The sequence below is a fragment of the Ruditapes philippinarum genome, unplaced genomic scaffold, assembly GCF_026571515.1.
Source record: "Ruditapes philippinarum isolate M1 unplaced genomic scaffold, ASM2657151v2 ctg207_1_1_1_1, whole genome shotgun sequence".
NCBI lineage: Eukaryota > Metazoa > Mollusca > Bivalvia > Venerida > Veneridae > Ruditapes > Ruditapes philippinarum.
In genome coordinates, this window is record NW_026859581.1 from 69,003 (window position 1) to 93,933 (window position 24,931).

Consider the following 24,931-nt stretch of genomic DNA (forward strand, 5'->3'; position numbering starts at 1 on the left):
CAATTTATGTAAAGGAATGCAATGCAAATCAAAAATGTACAATGAAATGCTATGTATATGCTATATTTCTTAAGTAGAAAAAATTAAATTTCTATGCGAATTCCAACCGACTTAGATGTTGATCACACAATGGTCGTTATTCATCCAAAGTATGTCTAGACGTTTTACCAATTCGCGATCAACAAGATTTGGGTTATGTGATATCATGGTCTGTTGCTATGGTACTCGCGAACATTTCATAAACGTAGAGCGACAATGAATTGAACAAAACGTTTTTAATTATAATAAAATTAAGATAGTTCTATAATGACGTTATTGACAGTTTGACACTAAATCATTACTGGAATATGAAGAAACTGAAAAACATAAGATTAACACAACTGTTATAAAGAAACACCCTTATTCCGTATGTCAAAAAGTAATAAACGTTTGAATGAAGTCATTAGTTCTATTAGTGACTGCTGTTGACTATTTAATATATTGCATATTTGAATGAAAATTTCGATATATTCGGTATGAATCTGCGGCGTTGTTGATCTTTAATTTTATTTTATCATTTATCACATGAAAAGTGTATATTCTGCTTTAATTAGATCGATATGATACATCAACTTTAAATTCATTTAACTGCTTACCCTAATGACATAAAAGAATTTTTTTTTAAAAAACTAAGAAATATACCTTGCTTTGAGTGAGCTGCCATCCGATCTGTCATGCCCTCTATTTTTCTCGCCAGTGTATCTAGGACTAGGACAATAAATAACGCCATCATTATCTTCTTTAGTGTTTGTGCAATTCTGTTTTAAAAGTTTCAAATACAATAAGATCTGATACGGTATCTGTAATTTTTTTTGCAAATATGTTAGAGGCAATTGGCACGAAATAAATTGATATCTATAAATATTTGGTTATCAAAGTGCAATGAAACGTTTAAAATATACCAGGCATCACGCTAAGTAAGACCATTAGACACATGACATATTGTATGACCATGAACTAACGAACTAAAACAGCACATTTAATCCTTTATCTGCCGATTAGTCCAACCCGTGCAGGTGACACGGAAAAAACTTATATCGATCGATATTTAGACATTTAAGAACGATGCATTGTTTTGGCTATACCTGGACTAATGATACGTAAACCCATTGGTGACATGATGTTGTTTTACATTAAACAGCGCCTAACCGAATGTCATAAGTCACGTTTGATCACTTTAACCAGACTCTTTTTTGTATTTTTTAATAAAATCTTTCCAAAATCAAATGGACAGATACAAATTTAAACAGGTTGAGTTCATTTTACAAAGATAATCATAATAATGTAAGGATTACCTCGGACGATAGCTTTGTTTCACCAATCATTACATAGATCTTTGGTAGTTGTATTGCGTGTAAGTTGTTACCTTCAATTGTAAGTGTTCGGCCACCACTGAATAAGAAGAAATGACATTTGTAAATATTGTTTTGATATTGTTGATTTAGTTCAATTTTATAATTTATATAGAGATAATTAATTCAGTACAATAATGTAGTCATGTGTCAAGATCAATACTGTTTTATTAATAAACAGACGCAAATCTATTTATTTCTTTCCTTTTTGTGTATTTCCTATGGTGACGAAATCATGGAAAAGTTCAGAAGAATTAGTAGTTTGTTAAAATATGATACACCTATAATTCAAATGCAAGACTAGTGTTGAATTTCTCCAAACAATTTTATACAATCCAACTGGTTGAGTTGTTGTAGGTAAAGGTACAAATCAGGTATATGCTTAAATTAGCATATACATTGTTTACCGAAACTTATATAAAGTTTATATTTTAGTGCAGGTATTGTTGATACAAACATTATATTTATTTATGGCTATTTTCGGTCGTCTGGATATAGAAGCTGCCTTTTGGGGGCATTGATTAACTTAAATTTGTTTGTGTAATGGGCATGTTCTACACTGATATTGTTTAATCGAGGCAATTAACATACGATATTTAACATTGAATGACAAATAGAGTAAAGTTTTTCCGAGTGAACAGCATTGCAGACTGGCTTTATTGCATACCTATGCCATGCTTTAACATTATTGCCATTAACGCTACTTTGGTAAACTCAATTAATAAACCCTTGTTATGTCAACAGATTACCTTGAAACTTTCTTGGGGATATAGTGTTTTTGGGATCTGAACTTTTATGTATATTCCCCTTTATTTAACCAGTTTTTCACTTTTTTAAAAAAATTGTACATTTTCACGTGGGAAAACCTTTTTGATCATTATGTTTCCACTGTTGTTATAAACACACGCTTTTTTGACGAGTTCCTGTATATTGAATTTATAAATAGTAAAAGCATTACAAATGTTCATTTAAGACATACGTAAGAACCACTGGTATTACGTAAGCTAGCTGGATAGCTTCCTATTTCTCTTGCTTCGTCATTAAAATTCAGAAATGATGCTTAATCATATAATGCTGAATATACATACGGTTATTTTTTATTTTTTAAAATTGTAGATTTGCAGATTTTCCCCTTTTTAAAAACCTTTTTTTTCCCCGGGTCCAGTGTTTCCTTTAGTTAATGTGTAACTGACTTTGGGCCGGGGAAAGGGGGCTTTATCACTGCCCGAAGGAGCCTATGTACTAAAATTTAAAAAATTGTAAAAAATTTATTAATGTAAAACTTTTTATGAAATTAAGATTATAACCCTTTTTGAAAAAAAAAAAAAAAAAAAAAAAAAAAAAAAAAAAAAAAAAAAAAAAAAATGGGGGTTCCTGTTAAATTTATTATTATTGTTTTTAAAATTTTTTAAGATTTTGTTTGTCCTTTTTTCAAAGAAATACTAAAAAGATTTTTTCCCCAAAAAGCATGTTATTTTTTCGGGGCAACCCCTTTTAAAATGGGGAAAAATGCCTTTAAGGTGCTGCGTTAGACCTTTAAAAATAAACTAAAATAATATTTTTTAAAATAAATTTATCAATTCCTAAAAAAAATTTAGTTTGAAAATTATGTTTGCATATTCATATTCTTCAACTTAAAAATAGCTTTTTGACAAAATAATTATGACAGTCCTTCCCATTTCTTATAAAAATATGTACCCCATTTGGTATTGTTAAGGCATGAATACGGGAAAATTAATTATTTTTAAGAAACTGTTTGCCGTTTTCCTTTGAACCCCTTTTTTGTTTATCTGGTTTAACGATTTAAAGAAAAATACAATATTAAAATCGGGAAAAGAAGAGTTCTTTGGAAGATTTATCAAACAAAGTTTTTTTTATTTTTTTACAAAAAGTATAATAAAGTTCATTTAAATAAAGAGTACATGTTACCAAAATTAAAAGGGTGACGAAAATTCCCAGTGCGTTTCTTTTTTTAAAAACCCCATTCCGTTTTCTTTTGTTTTTGGCAAAAGTTACATCGACCCTACTTTTAATTGAAATAGACCGTTTAATTATTGTTACATTTAAAAAAAGCAAAAATTGTTGTAGTGATACTACAGTCAAAATCAGCATATTAAACTTTTATTTTAACACTATCAGATATGAATAAAAAAGATATTCACTAATGTGGATCTACATTTACTAGATTAATATAGTTTGTGAGTCTCATTTACAATTTTGGGTCTTTCATCATTTACACTATAATTTGTCAAAATGAAATACAACAATAAGAAATTACATATTTTAAGTTACTCCACATTGTCAGCCATGTTTTTTTCACTACGTTTGTCCAAAGTGAAAGTAGGCCAAAATTCATATAACAACATAGCTCATAATGTTAAATGATGAACAGTTTGCAATTACATTTCTATGTCTATGTATTAAGGACTATCATAAACAGAAAATAAACGATATCAATAAGAATATTTACCTTGAATGTGCTAAATGTCTGAAGACCAAGTAAAGACAGTTGTAGTACAAAGGAATTGCTATTTTTGCAAGAAACACAAAAAACTTCCAAAAACTAAAATGTAAGGAAAGTAGTTGATCTGACATTGTTTAAAACATGGTCTCAATGTTGTGTGTAAAAAAGAAGCACCAGAGAAAAAAAAACATCGTTTAACTATTTCTTGTATACATGACTGACAAACAGACACACTTCACTGTTGCACAAAAAAGGTTAAATTTTAAATTTTGAATGCTGTTTTTATTTTAATTGTAGTTCATAAAGCTATAAATGGTAATTGCCTTCTTGTACTACCTTTTTTACAAACAATAATGGAGGACATGATCTTAGAATGACAAGAGATACTGCTTTATTTGGAATTTAGTTTTGCAAGTTTTTGTGTCTGTTGCAAAAAATAGCATTCCTATGCAGTAAAACGGACTTTAATTCATGAAATGTGCATAAAACTTTGCAGGTTTTTAGAAATTTAGCATATTCAAGATAAATTTTCATATTGTTATCGTTTTTTTTTAATTTTTAATAGTTCTTAAAACATAGAACTTGAAGTGTCAATGCAAATTGTTCACCTTTTACCTTTAAACTTTGTTGTAATATGAAATATGGCCTACTTTTTCTTTGGACCCATTTAGTGAAAACAAACATGGCTGACACGACTAAATCACCTTAACCTGTTGAAATCACTATTTGCCGAGTTTGAATAACTCAACACCAGTCTTATAGACAGACGTATTATAATGCTAGTGAGATTGCAAGGTTTTTTTTCTGCTGGTCAGTGACAGTAATCATTATTAATGGGTATATGCAAGTCATTATCAACATTATAGGTTAATCTAGAAGAAGATCATCTCACTTTATGCCAGGAATGTAGCCACTTTCTATAGAGTCACAGGCTTTTCCAGCAACTGTCACGGAATCGATAGTATCATTGAAGGAAGACCCAAGATTCACACCGGTTATTTCTATCAATGTCGTTGCATTCATGTGGGCGCTGAGTGGATATACCTATGCACACAAAAGTCACTGTGATCATATTCAAAACTATTTGCAGTAATTCAAGTAGTACGCGTGTGTTACAATGATATATTTGTGCTGAACGTTAAGAAATATTGCATTCCTTCTTTATAGTATGTTTATTTAAAAAATATATGACAAATCAACCAATTCATCAAAACCAATGTTTTGTTAGAAAAGATCAGTCGAAAATTGCACTTCCGCAAAGCTTTCATTTATTGCACTTCCGCAAAGCTTTCATTTTACCTTAGTAATGATAGGATCGTCACAAGCTGTGTTGTTACATATTTCATTGCTGTCAACACACGCTTTGCCGCACCATTGACAGTTAAAATGAGGTTGATACAATGCAAAACTTTTGCAATGTCCACAGTTATAAGCGGGTTTCGTAAGTCCATCACATGTGTAAATGATAACTGAAAATCCTGTGAATCAACAGTTAAAACATAGTAAATGTAGGATATTTGCTTTACATATTATGTTATTATTATGGAATCATCATCAAACCAAGTATATTATACATACTAAAATAATCCAAAAAGAAAAAACTCACTTTTAAATTTCTTTAAATTATATAAGCTTCAGTATTTAACGATCTTTGTATGTAGAGATGATTTAATATAACTTAAAGAATTCTGAATGCGCGGAATGGTAAAATTTCGGATTTATAGTTATTCCAGGTCTCTGATGTGGTTTTTTTTCTAATTCATGTAATAAATCATCGTCAATTACCTTGCTCTGCAACCCCGTAGACTGGAGATCCTCCCCACATAAGCTGGACTGTAGCAACGAGTTTATCTTTTTGTGATGTTATTTTAGACAAGCCCTCCTGGGTTATATAGAAAAAGGATAATAGGTTGTTTTGTTTACAATAAGTTACATTAAGGTACTGATTGATTATTCTAAAATAATCGAAAATGTTAAATGGTATTAATACTAGTATAATTATGACTTTCCTTTCGGACAGTTTGATTATTGATACATTTACTTGCACTCAGTAGCTAGCTGCATTGAATATAATGTGTCTCAATTTATTTAAATTGAACAAAATCAATGCGAGTGCTTATTGTTCCGAAATTAGTATTTAATACGTTAACAAAAAATAGGAAGACAAAAAGACCGAGTCATACCTTTCCTAAAAAACACACCAGACTTCCATGATTAAAGTAAGTCCTGTTAAACCAAACGTCATGTGTTCCTGATACAACTATCTTGCAACTATACTTCAATGAGTTTAGTGTTGTTTTAGGCTGAAATCATGAAAGTCTATACTGATAATATATTGCCAAAATTGTATTGTTCTTAAATGTTCCTACCTTCAATTATAGTTTTATACAAATCATTTATGTCAAAAGACTGTGTCATACAACGCTTAGGTATCAGCGTTACTGTAACATTTTGATGAAGATGTAATATGCTCATCACAAACATATATATGGAGACACCTCAGCAGAGATCCTTGACAATGGACGTCCTAACATGTACATATACACACAAATATATAATGGGAAAATGTGATTAAATGTATTGAAACTATCATAAATAATGATAATATATACTTCTAACAAATTGGTTCCCGTTATGTTTATAGTATAGCTTCTGCCACTAGAGAAATACACGGAACCATCCGAATCATGGACGACATCCTGACCATTTGCAACAACAGTGTAATTAATGGTGCGTGGACAGTCTTCTGTAGTGTTGATGCTTTTCTATAATATATTTTAAATACTTAAATTCTATGAATATTTGTAAACATAAAATATCAATAAAAATCACAAGGCATATCAAGTGAAATTTTCTGACATAGTTATCACGTGTTTGGTAGAACTAACCCTCATTAAATAAATATCATCATTTTAACAAACACAACGATTACTAAGTAGTCCTTTAGAATATAGTAGAGTAGAACATTACTTATAAATACTAAGCACTTGAAACAAATGTGCATTTGAATATAATTTTGGATGTCTTGCAATTGTAGTTTTTAAAAATCACATATTTTTTTCATTTGACAATAATGTATTTAAACATATAGAAACAGAAAGCTTCCTTGTCCAAATCTTCCTGCTGGAATAATATTGATTGTAATACAGCAAAAAATTATAAACTTCCTTTAGGAAGATCGTAAATTCTTTCTAGACCTTCAGTGAAACCTTATAAAACTTCGCATATCCTCTAATATTAGTTATTACATTGACCTTTAAATAAACCAAGTGTACGTAATATTAGTATATTAAGTTATTAAATGATAATTGTTATTAGTTTTTAGTAGTTAAATTTGATGGTTCATGATTAGTGTGTAACATTAAAGATTATGGTGTACAAGTGATTTTTGCAGAAGATATCAACTAATAATGTTTGTACATTATCACAGGTCCGATTTGTACATTGGTTCGAAAAAGGGCACCATTTACATTTCCAATTCTTTGCTGTGCAATCAAGGCATCTGCAAAATATAAGTTTATAGAAAGATAAAAAATAAAACAATGAAGTTTATAACAAAAAAAAAGAAACTTTTATTTAAAATTGATAATATTGGCTATATTTAACTTACAGTCATATATGTAATTGTTATAAGATTGCTGTGGGTTTTTTTACCTCCATTTAAAATTCATTGTTACAGTTTAAATACTTTCAAATGGATATATAGAGTCGTTATAATTATACAAAAACATCTGTAAACATTTTCTCACTTATATTGCGCATAGAAAATGAACAAAAGGGAATGTCCTTATTGTGCACCGCTAACAAAAGTAAATAACTTTTGCAGACTTAGTTTGAATAAATCGGTCTTGAAAAAGAAATGTTTGTCATACCCTCCCCCCGTAGCATCAACATAATCGATATTTAATCGACCGGAATAACATTTTGTACAGGGTTAGTTAGTTTAAACATATTTCATTTCAAACATTTTCACACAAATATATTTTACATGCAATCACTAGATACATGATATACAATGCTGAAAAAAGATCAGATCCGAAACCATACAATGCTTATAAAAGTCTTTTCCAAGTCTTTTCTCCAAATTGGCAGTAAATTTCATGTTCGAAATATTATATCTGTTAAACTGAAACGCTGCTGGTGTTATTGTTCCTGTTTGTAGTGAAGCGTGCTGCTCTTCGCTGTACCATTTCTACTTTATATATAGGGATTTTGTGATAGGGTCTCCGAACGGTGCAGCATTATTGTAAGTTAGATATAACAAAATATATGTACGCGTTGGTTTTAGTTTTACAGCGTGTGTTTTTCAATTTACGGTTTAAGGAAGCCTAGCATGTTGTTAGCTTTTTTGGTGATTTTGCCAAGGACTGATTGTAAGTTCACACCTAAGTATATTGATGCCTGTTCTTCAGCCAGAGTTATACCTTTCAGGATATAGTTGTTTCGGAGAGGAGATTCCGCGCAGGACGTTGCATTTCTAAGGGTGAAAGTCCATGCCCAACAAGTGTTGCCACCTGGCTAGAGAATCCATGTCAGCTTGAAGCAGCTGCTGGTCAAGGACTTGATCTGGCAATACAGGATGCAGTCGTCTGCAAGTAATCGAGTTTTTGAAAGTAGTCCATCTGGAAGGTCATTCATGAATATGAGGAACAAAAGCGGCCCCAATACTGAGCCTTGAGGGACACCACTAACGACTGGGACTTCTTCTTCTTTGTGTGCGGCAATTTAAGAAGGAAGAGATCCATTGGAGAGTCCTGCCTCGGGTACCACAGTGATGAGCCTTCTTGAGGAGTCTTTGATGTGGTGCCCGATTAAACGCCTTGCTAAAGACCAATATAATCATGTCTGTCTGGATCCTCTTGTCAAATGATTCCGCCAGCTCATGCGCAAGGGTGTGGAGTTGAGTTTCACAGCTCCTCATTGCTCTGAAACTTTGTAAGCAACCTTGTAGGATGTTATGTCTTTCCAGATGTTTCATGGCAATGCCATGCTCGTGCAGCTTGCAGCATAGGCTTGTGAGGGAGACCGGCCGTTATTTTGCATGATGTCGATTTCCAGGAAAGGTGTTCCTGCTGGTGTTGGGATGTTATTGACTGCTTCATGAGTAAATACGTACTGACAAATATTGCTTGTTTAAGATGTTGGCCTTGTCGCGTGCAGGGTTGAAAAGTCGTCCATTATCTTTAAGTGGTGAAATGCAAGAGTTGTCTTTCCGGAGTGACTTGATGACAAAAGTCTCATACCTTCAATCAACGATGTTATATTTCCGATCCTTATAGATCGTTCAACACGACATTATTGTTGTGTTTGTGGTATTTTTAATTTCATCTATTTGTTTTTTCATTTGGGTGGTTCCAATATTCCTGCTTGAATAATGTTGAATCACCCTTAGGATATGTAGCTTGCTTTTTTTAACTTTGTCTTTTGACGTCTTATCTGTGATATGCAGGCTTCATGACCTCTAGTCCCTTTTCGAAATAGATTCATATTATTATAAATTCAAATATATTGGAGTATAAATGGTGCAAATACACTGTATTAAAAAAACGATATTATAGAATCTATTCAGTAAGTCAATGGAGTAAGCAGAGTTTGCAAAGGAGTATGGAAACCGCTTGCTATCTCGGATATATATTTGAACTGTCTGTAATATATACAGGTGTCAATGTCGTCATTTAAAATGCTGTTACTTCTTAGTAGTGTGGGAAGGGTAACTTTACAAAAAGCCGATAGAGTGTGAAACAGGCTATTTCGGATATTATTGTATTGTTGACATTTAAAGAAACAAGAGCTGTCACAGGAGACAGCGAAGCTCAAATAATTAAATTGAAGAGAAAACTATGAAAGAAAAATGAGTTTTAATATCAATATATTTCTTCTTATGATAAGAATTTATAGTTAACTTAAATTCAAAGTTCAAGTGGGAATAATTCTGTAAAAAGTCATACTAGAAAATGACTAGAGTTATGGACCATGTCACACAACATGTGTTTAATGATAAGAAATATACATTTGAAGTTTGAAGAAGACACCTTTAAAAGTAAAGAAGTTAAAATATTTCTTAAAGAAAATTCTAAGTTCAAAGGGAGATAAATCTTAAAATATTGCTTCAAGAGATATGAACGTTGTTACGTAAGACCTGGTTGATGATAAGGAATATGTATTTGATGTTTGAGGTACATACCTTTAAAACTAAAGAAGTTATAGTAAAAAAAAACATTTTTCAAGTAAAAAAATCGTAAAAAAAGTAAAAAAAGTTAACGGGGAGCTTTTTCTAGCAATATTGGTGCTAGAGTTATGAACCGTGTCACATAAGATGTGGATTATGTTAAGGAATATATATTTAAAGTATTAAGTTGAAGTAGTATCAGTAAAAAGTAATATTTATAAGGATATTATTTTAAGTCCTTAAAAATGTTCAAGGGGAGATAAATCTGAAAATATTGGTGCTAGTGATATAAACCTTGTCACGTAAGATGTGTTTATGATAAGCAACATATATTTGAAGTATGAAGTTGATCGCTTAAGAAATAAAGACGTTACAGTAAAAATAATATTTTTAAGGAATATTTTAACTTCAAGGTAAAATAAATCTAACAATATTGGTGGTAGAGTTATAAACCTTGTCGCATAATATGTGGTTGATGATAAGGAACATATGTTTGAAGTTTCAAGTTGATACCTTTTGAAATGAAAAAAGGTATAGTAAAATAGAGAAAGTAAAAATCCCTAAAGAAAGTCCAACACGTCAAAATTGAAAATATTGCAGGCTCGGTTTGATTGAGCCTGTTCATGGACGGTACTGTCAATTGCAAACTACCGTCCACGCCCCCTGGCATACATATTTTCAAGGAAAATTTTAAGTTCAAGGGGAGATAAATCTAAAAATATTGGTGTTACATTTATTAACCTTGTCCCATAAGATGTGGTTGATGATAAGGAACATAAATTTGAAGTTTGAAGTTGATACATTAAGAAATGATAAAGTTACAGTAAAAAACATTTTACTGCACCAAAACTTTAATCTGAAATGTGGACGCCGACGCCGGAGCGAGTAGGACAGCTGTCCATATACTTCGTATAGTTAGGCTAAAAATAGAAGTTTGTTTCTGGAAGACCACATTGACACAGTGGTGAGTTTGTTATATCTTTTTCTGAGTAAGTGATAGTTAAGACTACACTCACTTCGTAGACGTGCATGGTTTATTTGCCATTTTCTGATACCTGTATAAAAATATTTTGGACATTTTGTTAGGTCACTATTCGGAAGACGCTTAAAGGATGATAGTGAATGTACATTTTGAAATTCAGCAGGGAGGTCGTTCCAGCCTCATAGAGTTGTAGAAAGAAAAGCATTATAATACAGAGAAGTTCTTGTCTGTATACCGTTAATATTGTTAATATTGTTCAAACAGATGTTGATCAAGCGTAAACCGTTAAATCAAAATAAATGCATGAACTTTGTAAGTTGTAACATCATTGAAATATGAATAATCAAAAGAAATAATACTTAAATCTTTTATAATTGATTACAGTTCATACATGAAAACTTGAAAATAAATCACTGTATGGAAAATGGGCCGATGAAATTGAGGAGTACGAATAACGGAAATAAAATCCGACTAGTTGTCAACAATGTGGCACAATGTATAGTATTGTAATCGGTTTTTTTTTTAAATATAAAATTCATTTGTTATACCTTACAAAGGTTTCACATCTATATATCGTAAATTTTCCTTCTATAGTTGTAGTTGAACTATTTGCCAATATTGCAATCTTCATTTCAAGAGAACCTTAAATAAAAAGAAAAAAATTCATACTAAAGTAAAATAAAAATGCAGTATAGAATAATAACTTTTTTTATAAATATTTTTTTTTTAATTTTCAGATTTTTTACACAATACAAAACATTTATGCATATACATACACTATATGTGTTATACATATAAGGAGGAATAAAGGATTTCTTTTTAGAATCTTCAAAGTTTAAAAATATAATAAAGATAATGATTCATAAGTATCTTACCAAAGATACAAGACTTATCTTAATATAACATTGGAAAAAGATTTTTTTTCAGAACTTATTACTTTACAATATTATAGCACTTATTTAACATAAAAGAAAAATTCCAATTTTACAGAACTTATATTGAAAAAATGTCATTAAGTCAAGGGAAACAACTCCTACTATTCAAAAAGTGATATCCTATTAAAAGTTGTACCTCTTGTCATGAATACTTCATGCATTAATATCATAAGAAAGATTTAAAGGTCATTCAAGGTGTTTAAGAAAGAAAGATACAAAACGGGCATTGGGTGCAAAACAGAGTGGATCAAGGTAAAATAAATGATCTTAAAACATAAGTCTCAATTAGGCAGCAAAGAAAGATGTCTGCCCCATAAATTGTCAAACTTTGAAACCCTATTTTTTTGGCACTATATAATTATTGTGTTTTCAAAAAAATAGCGACATAATTTTTAAAATGTTGAACGCTTGGAGCTGTGGTCTATAATTTGCATTGATAAAGAGAATACTTTCCTAACAGAATTAAATTCAATGTTGCATTATCTAAGTGTTCATTGCTTAGAATAATACCTGTTAAGGTCCACTGTGTGTTAACATCTGTACATTTTGAATTTATCCATGATTTTATATCTTCCAAAAAAGAAGAATTAATTGGCAATCCCAAAATAAATGTTTTATAGTTTCAATATTGTTGTTGCAAAAAGAACATGTATTAATATCTTTAATTCTCATTTTATGTAAAAGATAATTTCTTGCCAGTACCCTGCGATTAACTTTATACTGAAACCATTTTAAATTTGTATCCTTTGTATTATTAAAAGGGAGCCCATAAATGCCATTCCAATTAACATCATCATTTTAATTGAGTTCATCTTCCCATTTAGCAATAGATAATATATTTGCTCTAAGAATATAATCATAGATTTGTCTACATCCCTTTTTTAACTATTGATTATCTTGATCATTAAATGCTGAATAGGCATTTCCTCTTCCGAGGTAGGTGTCTAAAAGACAGTTGATTTAAAAATCTCCTAATAGACTTTGTAATGTTTTGATACTCTAAAAAATTGGCATTTATATAAAACTTCTGTGTTGTTATATTTTCTGGTCCTTCGGGATCATTGATACCAGCACTATTAAGTGTTGAGAATTGAGTACCGCTCAAGCCAGTGCTAGGGAGCGTGAGGGATGTTGCACGTATTCATTATCCCTCATGTACAGACTCAATCAAACCGAGTCTGCAATTCTCCTGTAATTTTGTTGTGATTAATGCTTCCGAGGGATCACTTTGTTTCCAGATTTTAAGTTAAAAGATGATAGTAAATTACCTCTTTTTTTAGGAAGTCATTAACCAATATAATACCACAATTTACATATCTTGAGAAACAAACAGTAGAACCACCTATTTTAAACATAGAATTATACCAAACAGGAAGTAAAACCTATAAATATTTCTTCATAATAATTGATGTTAATTATTAAAATATTTTGATTGTTGGCTATGATAATATCAAAATAAATACTATTCTATATATCTATACATATAGAAACATATAAAACAACAAAAGATGAGCTACCAACAGTATAGAGCCTTGTCAGACTGCACATATGAGCGGGCTGGTGACCTGACCTTATGATGGTGGCAAAGGCTCAAGAAGGTTGAGAATCAAAATTTGTTTCGCTTAATCAATGTACATATGACAATAAGTATTTACCTTTAATTTTGTTTTCTATAGCAGATATATTTGTTGGCCTACATTTTACCGATAGGCCATCGCTGGATACCTCAGCTTTTTCAGTGTGATTAAAGTCACCCTCGATCTCGTTACTATGGAACAAACACGACACCTTGACGCCTTGCAATACGTTTGAAACTGTTATATTGAGCTACCAATAAAACAATGATGAAGTTTCCAAATTATATAGAACAGAACAGAAACTTTATTTCAGACTTGTACAAAATACATCGTTATACACAATTCAATCAATCAAATATGTTAAATATAAGTCACATTATAGTTAATATTTTAATTGCAATACTTATGTTCATTGCTATCGGTCAACGTACATTATATAAACAGCTCGGCCACACTTACAAGTATGTCCTTTGTCTGTTTATCACTAATTATCTAAAATTGTTCTAAAATCATTTTTGACGCAATGATTGTGTCTGCATCAAATAATAAATGTTTTTAAACAAACACAACCTTTCAATATAAAACCTGGAAAAGGTACAAAATCATAGTAAAGGACGCAAAGATACTTAAGTTAAATAAGCGAACACATTTTATCTCGGTCATTGACGAATTTTTGTGTTACAGACAATGAATTGTTAAACATTTTTCATGCCTTCTTGCACCGGCTAAATCAGTATTACCGGTATTTATGCTTCAGAATAAAAAATTCTGAAGCAAGAATCACAAACATTGAAAAAGGCCAGGTATTTTTTTAATTTGTCATATACATTTTCAGAATGAATGCATTATATAATAATTCCTAAAAAGGGAGTATCACAAAAGGAAGTAACTTTAGCAACGATAAACAGAAAATACAATTATAATGAAGGAAGTGAGAACGCAGTGTATAATAATTGATAGGCCATCATATCATACCGTTTCTATTTCCCAAACAGACATTGCTGTTGGAGTAATATCTTCAACATGTGGACATTGTTCACCACTTGAAGCTGATATCCACTCCTTATTTGCTGGGCAAGCATCTCTTGTACTACATCTAGAGATATATGAAAATGGATATAACCAACGACATTTTCATTATTTTATACTAAATATAGAAATGAGTCACATCGAAATGTTTTTATATCTAAAATATTGTTTTTCTTTGATCTTGAACTTTAAGATTCAGAGAATAAAACTTAAATACAACACTCCCAATAACATAATCATCTTGATTTTTATAAAGTGTGAAACAATATTTATTTTTAGCTCGACGTTCGAAGAAAAGGGTACTGAATTATGACTGCGACGTCGATTTCAATTATTTTAACACAGTGTGACTAGAATTACAACAGGAAGTTGTGAGACAATGGACATTATTCTACAAACTATATTTATGGAGTCATGCCCGTTTTAACGTAGACTTGTAAAATTACCTATTAAGTAGAATGGTTATTAGAATGTTAAGGAGAAAGTCAAATAAATGTCCAATATGTGATAGAATGATTAGACCGAGGCACTATACTATCATATAAATGGACAGTTCTATGAGTTTCCATTACTAAAACCTATTCAAGCATTCCATACAAAAATTGAAAAAACATTGCCTCCATTGTTTACTTATTGACCACTTGAAAAAGCTTGATTGTTTAGGGGGAAAATGATATTTATATATATAGGTTTACTGATTTATTTGTTTTACATGTCCAGGAATATTAAAACATCTGTATTGGTTATGCGTTTGGGATTTTGATACTTATTAAAATGATGTAAGTGAAATAATGTATGTTTTCTTTATCAGTGATAATTATTTTGTTGTTCTTTTCATCAATATTACGATTTCAGTTTTACAATTTTTATTATTTAACTAAACAAAATTGATGTTTTCCTTTCTTTTAGTAATAATAATAAGACGGAGGAAATAAGCAAGGAAACCAAAACTCAATTTCACACTAAATCAAGGTAAATACCGTAAATGAAATGACAGCAATTTACCACAAATCTTCAATTGTTGCACATGGTCATTTGCATTGTTTTATTATGTCCTTTGTCTTTGTGAATAACATTGTGTCAGAAACAAAGAATTAATTTCTGAATTAATATGTACACGTATGTGCTCAATTGTGAAACACGATCATTTTAATAGGAAACATTTAGAAGAAAATATGTTTGATATTGTTTATATAATACTGTCGGGAGAATGACTGCCTTAATGTTATTTAATCTAAGGAAAGGTTAAGTAATAAAAACAAGAAACAATTTCAAAGATATTGGGGGCTGGACAGCACCGCCTGACATAAAATTGAAACATTCTCAGTTGGAAAAAACTAACATGTAATTGTTTAGTTAACACTATTTTTTCAGGGTTTGTTATATGTTTTCTCAAATCTCAAAAAAGATATATTCATTTAAACAACAATCTCTGACCAAACCAAACACACATCAACCAGTTATACGAAATATCTTTTCACGTATACGTCTTTTATACGAAACAATACTAGACACCTGGCGAGCCCAAGCTCAAAACAACTTATGATCGAACAAAACAATAAAATCACCACAAAATGAAGAACACGAAAATGAATATTTTTTACAACTCTAAGATGCAGTATAAACCACAAACCTTCAACCAACAATATTTACTTCACAAAATCTAATCAGCATCAGAAAAGCAAACTAAAGCACCCAATATTTACAGATATCCTCAAAAACAAAGCATCAACCAATATAATCTTTACAAAACAAAATCACTCCAAACATTCAACCAATATCAACCAAGTATATCTTACCAAAGAGATATAACTCAATAACCAAATAAACTGCAACAACCAAAACAACTTCCTGATAAATTAAGATCACCGCAATTATATTCAACCCACTTCAACAATTCAACAAAATTCCCTTCAAAACAACAAATTCTCTTCTCAAAAACATTAACGCTACACAATAAAAGTGTGCTTCTCTAACTGATCAAAACTAACATATTTTGCTAGCCTCACGATTTGACATAAAATGTAGATAAATTGTATACGCTAAGCAACTGGTTTAAAGATGATATACTACACCGCAATCAATGTATAGCTGTAGAGAAAAATTAACTCGTTGCAAAAAAAATATCTACAGTGAAACTGTCGATTATTCTGACAAATACTTAACTTCCTTATTTAATAGAATGATGATTAACACATCAACAGTAATGTATATTTATGTTTCATATGTAATGATAAAAGCATACATAGGCATTTGACATTATAGAGAATGATATTCTTTTTTCCAAAGACTGAAGTTGATAGGAAAGGCATGATAGTTTAACCAGTATGATTCTGAGTAAAATCACACACACTAAAGTTGACATTTTCTCTTTTTCAATCTTACGGATCTTTCGTTCCAGCTGGCAAATCAAGAATAATTCTGTATTGCTAAGAATTTAAGAAATTAAAGTCCTAATATCAAATAAGATTTAGAAATATTTCTATTGCATAACAGAAGTTTAACACTTTCGTAGACAGTGTGTAATTTTAAAGTCTCCGTGCATATTTGTTGTAATGTCCCGCACTGAGACATTACATTCACATGTGTGTCGGAAAAATAGCCATCAATTATTTTGATATAAATAGATTGAAAATATATAATATTTAAATAATGGATACTTATGTAGCAAACAATACACAAATTCTTCATTTGTCTGTACACTTAACACATTAATGTACAGATACAACAAAAATGACGTCACAACTATCTAAACTACATTCAGAATGACAAGGCGTCGTGTTGATTCTGAAAGCTTCTTTTTTTGGAATTAAGCCCTTTTAAACTCAGATAATTGTTGTTTAAAAATAATATTTAACTTGAGTGATTTCAAAACTATTAGAAGTATCAAGATAGAACTGTGTGATTTTCACGATTAGACAAAGTTGTAAGAGAGGAGCATTATACTGACAAAAGTGACAAGTTAAGACAATCTTTACTAAGAATTTTTATTATGAAACTGACTTCAAAACTATCACCGCTATCAACATGATACTTGTTGTACTTAATTTGCATGATTCAGTTGTATGATAAGGAGCATAATACTGAAATAATTATTTTAGGAGTTATGTCCTTTTTTAACTTAGAATATTTTCAAAAAAAAATCATTTACATAATATTCGTTGTCCTAAAAACAGACTGTGTTAACACATCAATCGGTGCTTTGTTTCATATATTATAGATTAATTAGAAATAGTGACATTTAACATTTAAATGAATCAGTTTTACCTTTCTTCTAAGAAACACCAGCCACAATATGGATCTTTAGTAAATAAACACCAACCGCAGGTCACAAACTCAGAACATGACTGCACGGGAATCTTGAAAACCTGAAATGTTGATGTGATTGATTGTTTTATAAGGTCATGTTCATTCTGCAGAAAAAAAAACAACAATCAAAACGACTTCAAAAAATAAACACAATTAAAAACAAGTTATCATTCAAAAGTGATACGTGCCAATAATAAAAAATGTTTTTACCTCTTGGAGATTGCTTTGCAGTCAATTTACAATGAACCGGTATAAACCCTTTCGCTGCCAGAGGGTTTTTTTATTTATTGATCATCTATTTGCCAGAAGGTTTTCTAAGAAATTACTATATTATTAATTAATTTTATTATTATTATTTGTAATTAGTATTATAATAATATAAATGTTACCAAATCTGCTAGTATAATAATAACTACTGTCGATAGTATAAATATCTATATATCTATTATGATTAATATTATTTTTATAATTATTATTATTATTATTATTATTATTATTATAGAAACGGCAAAAGCCGTCCAAATGGCAAATACGCCGAAAATAATACGGACGGCATAGGACGGCACATGCCGTCCCTATGGCAGTGTAAGGGTTAATCTTTGTCAAGAATATTCATTACATGTGTTAAGTATATTAACTGACTGTAACACTAATAAAGAAGAAGTTATGCGAAAAGAAGATAAGTATATCAAGGAATCAACAGTAAAATATAACCGAAGGAAATAAAAAAGTGACATAGTAGAATGAAAAGCATGTAGTGTTTTGGAGTTGACAAGTTAGTTGTCAGACCTCAACATCTTTGAGAACATTTGTAATATTATTAAAGTCAGATCCTGATAACTTGAAAGATATTGAGATGGATATTCATGATACTTTATTCATGATTCTTAATTCATGATACTTTAATCCCGATACTTTATTCATGATACTTTATTCATGATTCTTTATTCAATACTTTATTCACGATACTTTATTCATGATACTTTATTCATGATATATCGATGTGTAAGACAATGTAAGAGTTAAAACATGCAACTCATAATAATGTAATCTTTCTATTATTAGATAACAACTAATTTGAGCGTGTCTTTTTAAACAATGTACAATTTCCTTCAATAGAATTAATATGTTTAAATTGACGCCATTTCTTATTTTGGATTTTCTTTGAAAGTCTACTTTTTGTACGGTTGCAGTCATTTACATTTAACTGATGAAATGATTTCCATGACATGGAAGAGTCACATTAGCCAAAATAAATGAATTTTCTTAGAGGTTCAAAGCATTTATATATGGTATAAATATAGACTGATAAATTGAATAACAGAAGAAGAAATTTACTCGACAACTGGCACGTGCATATCACGTGTATATCAGGACACGTACTGTTACAACACCATACTGCACACCTTATTTAACATAGATACTAACTTAGAAACAGATACATACGATCTCGTATATACAAGAAGAATGACAGTTTAGAAATAATGTTACATTATGATAATCTAAAGTATATTGTATGTGTAAATTCTTATTGACGTCGGTTTTGAGGCAGAAGAACAACTATATACATTTACTAATAAGAACCATCGACCTCTCTTAAACGAGCTTGATTTGCTTATACCTTTGACATAAATGCGCTTGATAGATGATCTTAAAAAAAATGAATCTGAAAGCTTCAGGGAATGTTGTACTTTATGTTAAAAAACACCCAGTGCATTACAATTAGTCAGAAGTCTTAATACCCTTTTTAGATTCACACATTTATTTTCCTTTATTTTCCTTGATAAATTAACGGACATGTTGATAGGAAGTTGTGAACAATACTTTGCCGCTCATTTTTATATTGACCATAAAACATATCTTACTTTTGAAAAAAAGTATTGTATGATAATGCTTAAAATATTACTACTTTCAATATGATAAGTTTTACCTTTGTTTTACTCAGAGCGAAGATGTGTTTTTCATCGGATGATGTGAACATGTCCTTTTTGACCCTACTTCCAATGTTGGGTGTCCTAAATTGCTGTACATAATAAGCGGAATCGCTGGGGTAAACAACAGCCTATATAAATGGAAATGCACATCATTTCTATAGGCAAAGACAAAAAAAGAAGAATAAAACCCAGAACATACAAAGTTAACAACATTAACAAAATAATTTCGCACCAATAAAGAAATCTGAAAATATATGAACTATTCTATTCTCTGCATACAAAAACAGGATTTGTCTAGAATGGAAACATTCTTTAAAGGTGTTTCAAATGTTTGTATGTTTGTACAATTGATAAAAGTTCTAAAGGATTTTGTATGAACATTTAACTTATATGAAGAACAATTGAATACTTTGTCCTTGAACAATTTATTATTTGGAATATACAAGTATGTTATATCAGTAATGTATCTCACACTTAACAACACTCTCCAATATCCAGACCATTTAAAATCGCAGCCCATTACTACGCAAAGCAGACTGGAAAAAATATTGCGCAATTTGCGTAGGGCAGAAATATCACACCTTACACAGAAATATCGTTGACATTCATAGACACAGTACATGTTATATCATTTTTTAAACAAAATGCAGGAAAATAAACTATATAACACATAAGGATATGAGGAATATTTCCTTTCAGAGTTCACAATGTTTTCATGTTCACACGGGACGGGCGTGGTCCAAATATGAGTGGATTCATTCTCATTTCTGCGCCTAATGAGTTAACGTTTTTATGTTATTAACAAGAAATGAATCGGTAATTTTCAAACGTCTGTATAATATAAGTTATACCATTTCTTATGCAAGAGTTAAAATTAGATTTGTCCACAATGGGAACATCTTCTGAAGGTACTTATCTCTGTACAGTGTTCTCAGTTTACACGTTTTTATCTTATATCTAATTTGACTGCGCTGCTTAGTTTTTTATCAGTTTATTTTTAGTTATACAAAAGGTATTTATCATAATAGATATTGATTTCCATAATTTACGTTTTATACAATAACGGATCGGCTGAAAAATATATAGCTAAAAAAACAACCGCGGACATGTATAAATCTGTTGAGACGTACAAGCTTGACAATCATCATAATTAACTAAATATCACCTTTAAAATGTCACCAGATTCAGTACCAAGGAATGCAATGATCTTTGTATCCACTACAGACAATGTCAGAGCTGTCAATTGTTTAGTATACGTCACAGCCGGCTGTTTAGACAAAACATGGGTGCCAATCACACTGTGATAAGTTCCTAGTGTGTCTGTATTGCACAAAAAGTATTCATCCGTTTTATAATTCAAATTTTCTCTCTGAAAAGAAAAAAAAATCAGAAAAACTTATGCTGAAGAACAAACAACAGAATATATCCTCACGCTGAGGGAAAACAATAAAAAAAACTCACCCTGAAGTGAAAGAAAAAAAGAAAAACAAAACAAAAAAGACTTTACACTAAAATAAGCTATAGGAAACTCCACACGTAAGAGAATCAAATGAAAAACCCAGAAACTGAAGAGAAGCAATTGAACAAAAGTCACAATGATAAGCAGCAATAAAAAGAAAGAAATAAAGATCTGCAAAGAACGTCCAAATCAGCAAAATTGAAAATGTAAAATTAAAATAAAGTTTATTATTAATAGGCTCATTCTTTAATTTTGATGAAGGATTTTCTTCATTTTAACAGTTCTACAAAACAATACATAAGAGGCTGGTTTATTTACAAAATATAACGTTATGTTTAAACTCTTGGCGTAGGGTAATATTAAGAGGATATTTTTTCGTTTGAGTGAAATATGGAATATTTTCACGAAACATGATTTTATTTAACCTTTTTATTTAATTTCATTGTCAAAGAAAAATGGTTACAAATCCCCTTGCTTGCTACGCAACTGCACTTATACAGCGCGCAGTAATATATTAAATCTTAAAGACGCGTCTTGATTTGCACGCGAGGCTTGGCGCTACATTGTGACGTGACGTAAATAACTATTTAAACGTCTGTACAGCGTTATTGACTGAATTAAAGATATTAGTGTTTGGATTACGATTTTCTATCAATCTAGATAGTTTTCAAAACAAAATTCAACAAAATTTGTTTTTTATTTATCAGATTTTTTAAACAAAATGGCAAAAGAAGTCCGTTAAAATAAATTTGAGTTTTGACTCCGCCCACTTTCATATTTTTATTTCATATTTATTTTTTACAAATATGAAATATATTGACTGATATAGCACCATATTTCATAGGTAAAATTAAATAAATACTGTAATTTTTGAATTTACTGTATGAAATATTTATCAAGATCCGAAAAGAAGTGAATCAATGTAAGAATTTAATTATTAAATGGACATTCAAGAAAAAATTAAACACAAAAACATACGGCAGCATTTTCACATGGACGGAATCCTCTGTAAATTTGATGTAATCTTCTTCTTCAGGAACACGTTTACCACTATAACAGTCTTTGATGTTTTCAACAAACCTACAATGGATATAAATATGAGCTTTGGTATGTATAAATAAATAGAAACACTCAGAAATTCAGTGAAACTACTATTCAAGATTTAGTTATTCTATCATTATATATCTCATCTAGAATGATACCTGAGTTTTATTATTAAGACCAATAATTCTTTTACACGATACAAACGTGTTTATTCACTTACACTACAGCTAAGGAATAGAAACGACAGAGAAATACTTCCAGTTATTGACAACTTAATAATTTTCAGATAGTATAAAATGTAAAAACAATATCTTATCATATCTTTGCCTAGATGAGTAAATGGCGTTTCTTTGTTTGGTGGGCAGCTGTTTCCTGTCACTCACATTATAAAGTTTGAAGTACTTTGAATTAGTATCATTTTAAATTGTCAGTGGATACGGTTAAATAAAGTTATGTAGTATATATTTTACACAGTATATTTTCAAGTGTTCTGCACTAACACGATGGGATAAAGACACTTTATCACTCGACGATGTCGTTTTACGCTTTACTCGGTTCATCTATTGCCGTTTCTTAAAAAATATTTAGGAATGTAGAGAAGAAACTGATAAAATGAATTAAAAATTATTGTCGAACCATAATGTTTTCACATTCCTTTTGACATACTTAGAAATTGTTTTAGGAAGATGTGTACCCGTTATGTAATATAAATGATAAGAGTAAACAGAATATGAACGTTGCCAAACAAGATATTCAGCTCCCACTTTTTTGGTAGGTTAAGCGATGATTTCAAAAATGTCTTGCCCGCTTATCGAGAATTTAAAAAAATCGTTATTAAAAACTACCAAAGACATCTCATTCCCTATAATGAAGAAAAACTGTTTGTGTTAAAAAGTAACATTCCATACAAATGACTAGTCTAAGTATAATTATGTATTTCTTTTCTCTCTTCTCTCGGTCAATACAAGTGATATATTATTCTGTATATTAGTTTCATAACGTTATAACATTGTCTTATGTTATGATAATCTTATGTTACGTGTTCTGTTGTATTATATATTATGTAATATGTATCGGAGTTGTCTTTGTAAAACATTCATATTACTTGTATCTTTTTGAAATATTTACGATATATAAATTACTTCATTTAGTTAGATAGACAAATTTGAATATGGAATAGGCTAATTTAGTTGGTATGCTAGGAATAACAGTTTTCGCTATACAAAACGACTGTTAAAGTCATGTGATATGGGAAAACTATTACTTTATAATAAGTTACGAACGAGTATATTATCAAAAATGTAAATGAAAATGATTACTTTCGCTTTGTTTCACTCATCGTGTAAACACAAACAGACGATTTCACTGAACCATCAAAGACAGCAACAAAAACTGTCTCCGTGTCAAACACAATTTTCTTTACTGCGCGTATTTCCTTTAAATGTCCACATTCTATTGGCATATCAGCATACGTCCTTGGTGTAGTATACAGGTTTTCATGGAATCCTTTGGTAAAGTACTGACACACATGGGCTACTCTACTTATTCTCTCTTGTGAAGTTTTATGTTTTTGCAAACTGAAAAATAACCGATATTGATCAACTACGAAAGCATCAACGTATTTTTCGGTTGTAATGTTCGTTTCAGTAATAGATTTGAATTGATATAATGTCCTTGGCCTTGGGAAGCCGCTATTTAAGAACCAATTAATTCCTGGACTTACACATCTGTTTTCTTGGACTTTGGCATGCGGACAGGCAACAAATAGGAAAGTGTCCCATCGATTTCGCCAATTTGGCTTCTCATACGATGTCATTAAAGCTTGTACTCCCTCTGACGCGATAGGTGGCTCTAGTCGCCCTACGACATCTGAAATGTCACTTAATCGTCTGATTTCACAATATAAATTCAAGGTATCACATGTTGTTATATAAGCGTCATTGTTAGGTTCTGTTTTGTTGTATATGACAAGTCTCACATTGTTATCAATGCCGTCCACTGGACCAATTACAACATCATTTATAAGCTGCAAGTTTGTTGTATTTAAACTATACAAATGGTTTAATCCACATGCTATCAACTTCTGTCCATTTCCTATCAAAGTCATGCTACTAATGTTTTTCTCTGATGAAGGCCATGACATATTCGATAATTCTGCTGAACAAATGTTAAATATACACCAACACATCCAGAGAACTAAATCTTCTTTTATTTTCATTGTCATTTATTTTGAGCAACAATCATTACTTTATTTAGTTAAAACAATCACTCTTCAGCAACTCTAGCAAAAACAAAATTAATTTGACTTATGTGCAATTCATTTTTGAGAACAAAAAATGTGCTTCTTAAACAACGTAATCGAATGTTTTATTCAAGGATAAGTTATTGGTCGATCGTAGAATTTGTATTACATGTGTATTGTTTTCACATTTTTATCTAATACGAGTTGCTATCAGCCAATCCGAATTTAGGATATTAGTCCAACTGTCAGCTTATTTTCTTTTACACAAAACCGGTCATATTTCTCTTAAATCCTTCTATGTTTAATTCTCAGTCGACTCATTTAATGAGTTTGTGAATATATGTTGTAGTTCTAAAAATGACACCACACGCTTGTACAGCAATAGATGTATAAGTT

General features: G+C 30.5%; 1 protein-coding gene across 1 annotated transcript; it reads right to left on the reverse strand.

Annotated features, from left to right (window-relative positions):
- Nucleotides 1–4,736: 4,736 nt before the first annotated feature.
- Nucleotides 4,737–24,700, reverse strand: LOC132757113 (plexin-A1-like). The gene is made up of 14 exons (XM_060748300.1): nucleotides 23,613–24,700; nucleotides 22,228–22,329; nucleotides 20,956–21,159; nucleotides 19,787–19,918; nucleotides 17,815–17,915; nucleotides 14,494–14,614; nucleotides 13,597–13,768; nucleotides 11,555–11,648; nucleotides 7,276–7,357; nucleotides 6,468–6,620; nucleotides 6,039–6,158; nucleotides 5,641–5,737; nucleotides 5,155–5,333; nucleotides 4,737–4,899 (listed from the first exon to the last, which is right to left on the reverse strand). Exons 4-14 carry the CDS (start codon nucleotides 19,835–19,837, stop codon nucleotides 4,744–4,746), a joined length of 1,326 nt encoding a protein of 441 aa, XP_060604283.1. The 5' UTR covers nucleotides 19,838–19,918; nucleotides 20,956–21,159; nucleotides 22,228–22,329; nucleotides 23,613–24,700; the 3' UTR covers nucleotides 4,737–4,743.
- Nucleotides 24,701–24,931: the final 231 nt, after the last annotated feature.

Coding starts and splice junctions, on each gene's coding strand:
- LOC132757113 (XM_060748300.1), bottom strand. CDS start 19,837: ATGTTCACATCATCCGATGAAAAACACATCTTCGCTCTGAGTAAAACA. Junction 7,358..11,554: donor AGATGTGAAACCTTTGTAAG/GTATAACAAATG, acceptor TATATTTTGCAG/ATGCCTTGATTGCACAGCAA. Junction 5,334..5,640: donor CTACGGGGTTGCAGAGCAAG/GTAATTGACGAT, acceptor GTTGATTCACAG/GATTTTCAGTTATCATTTAC.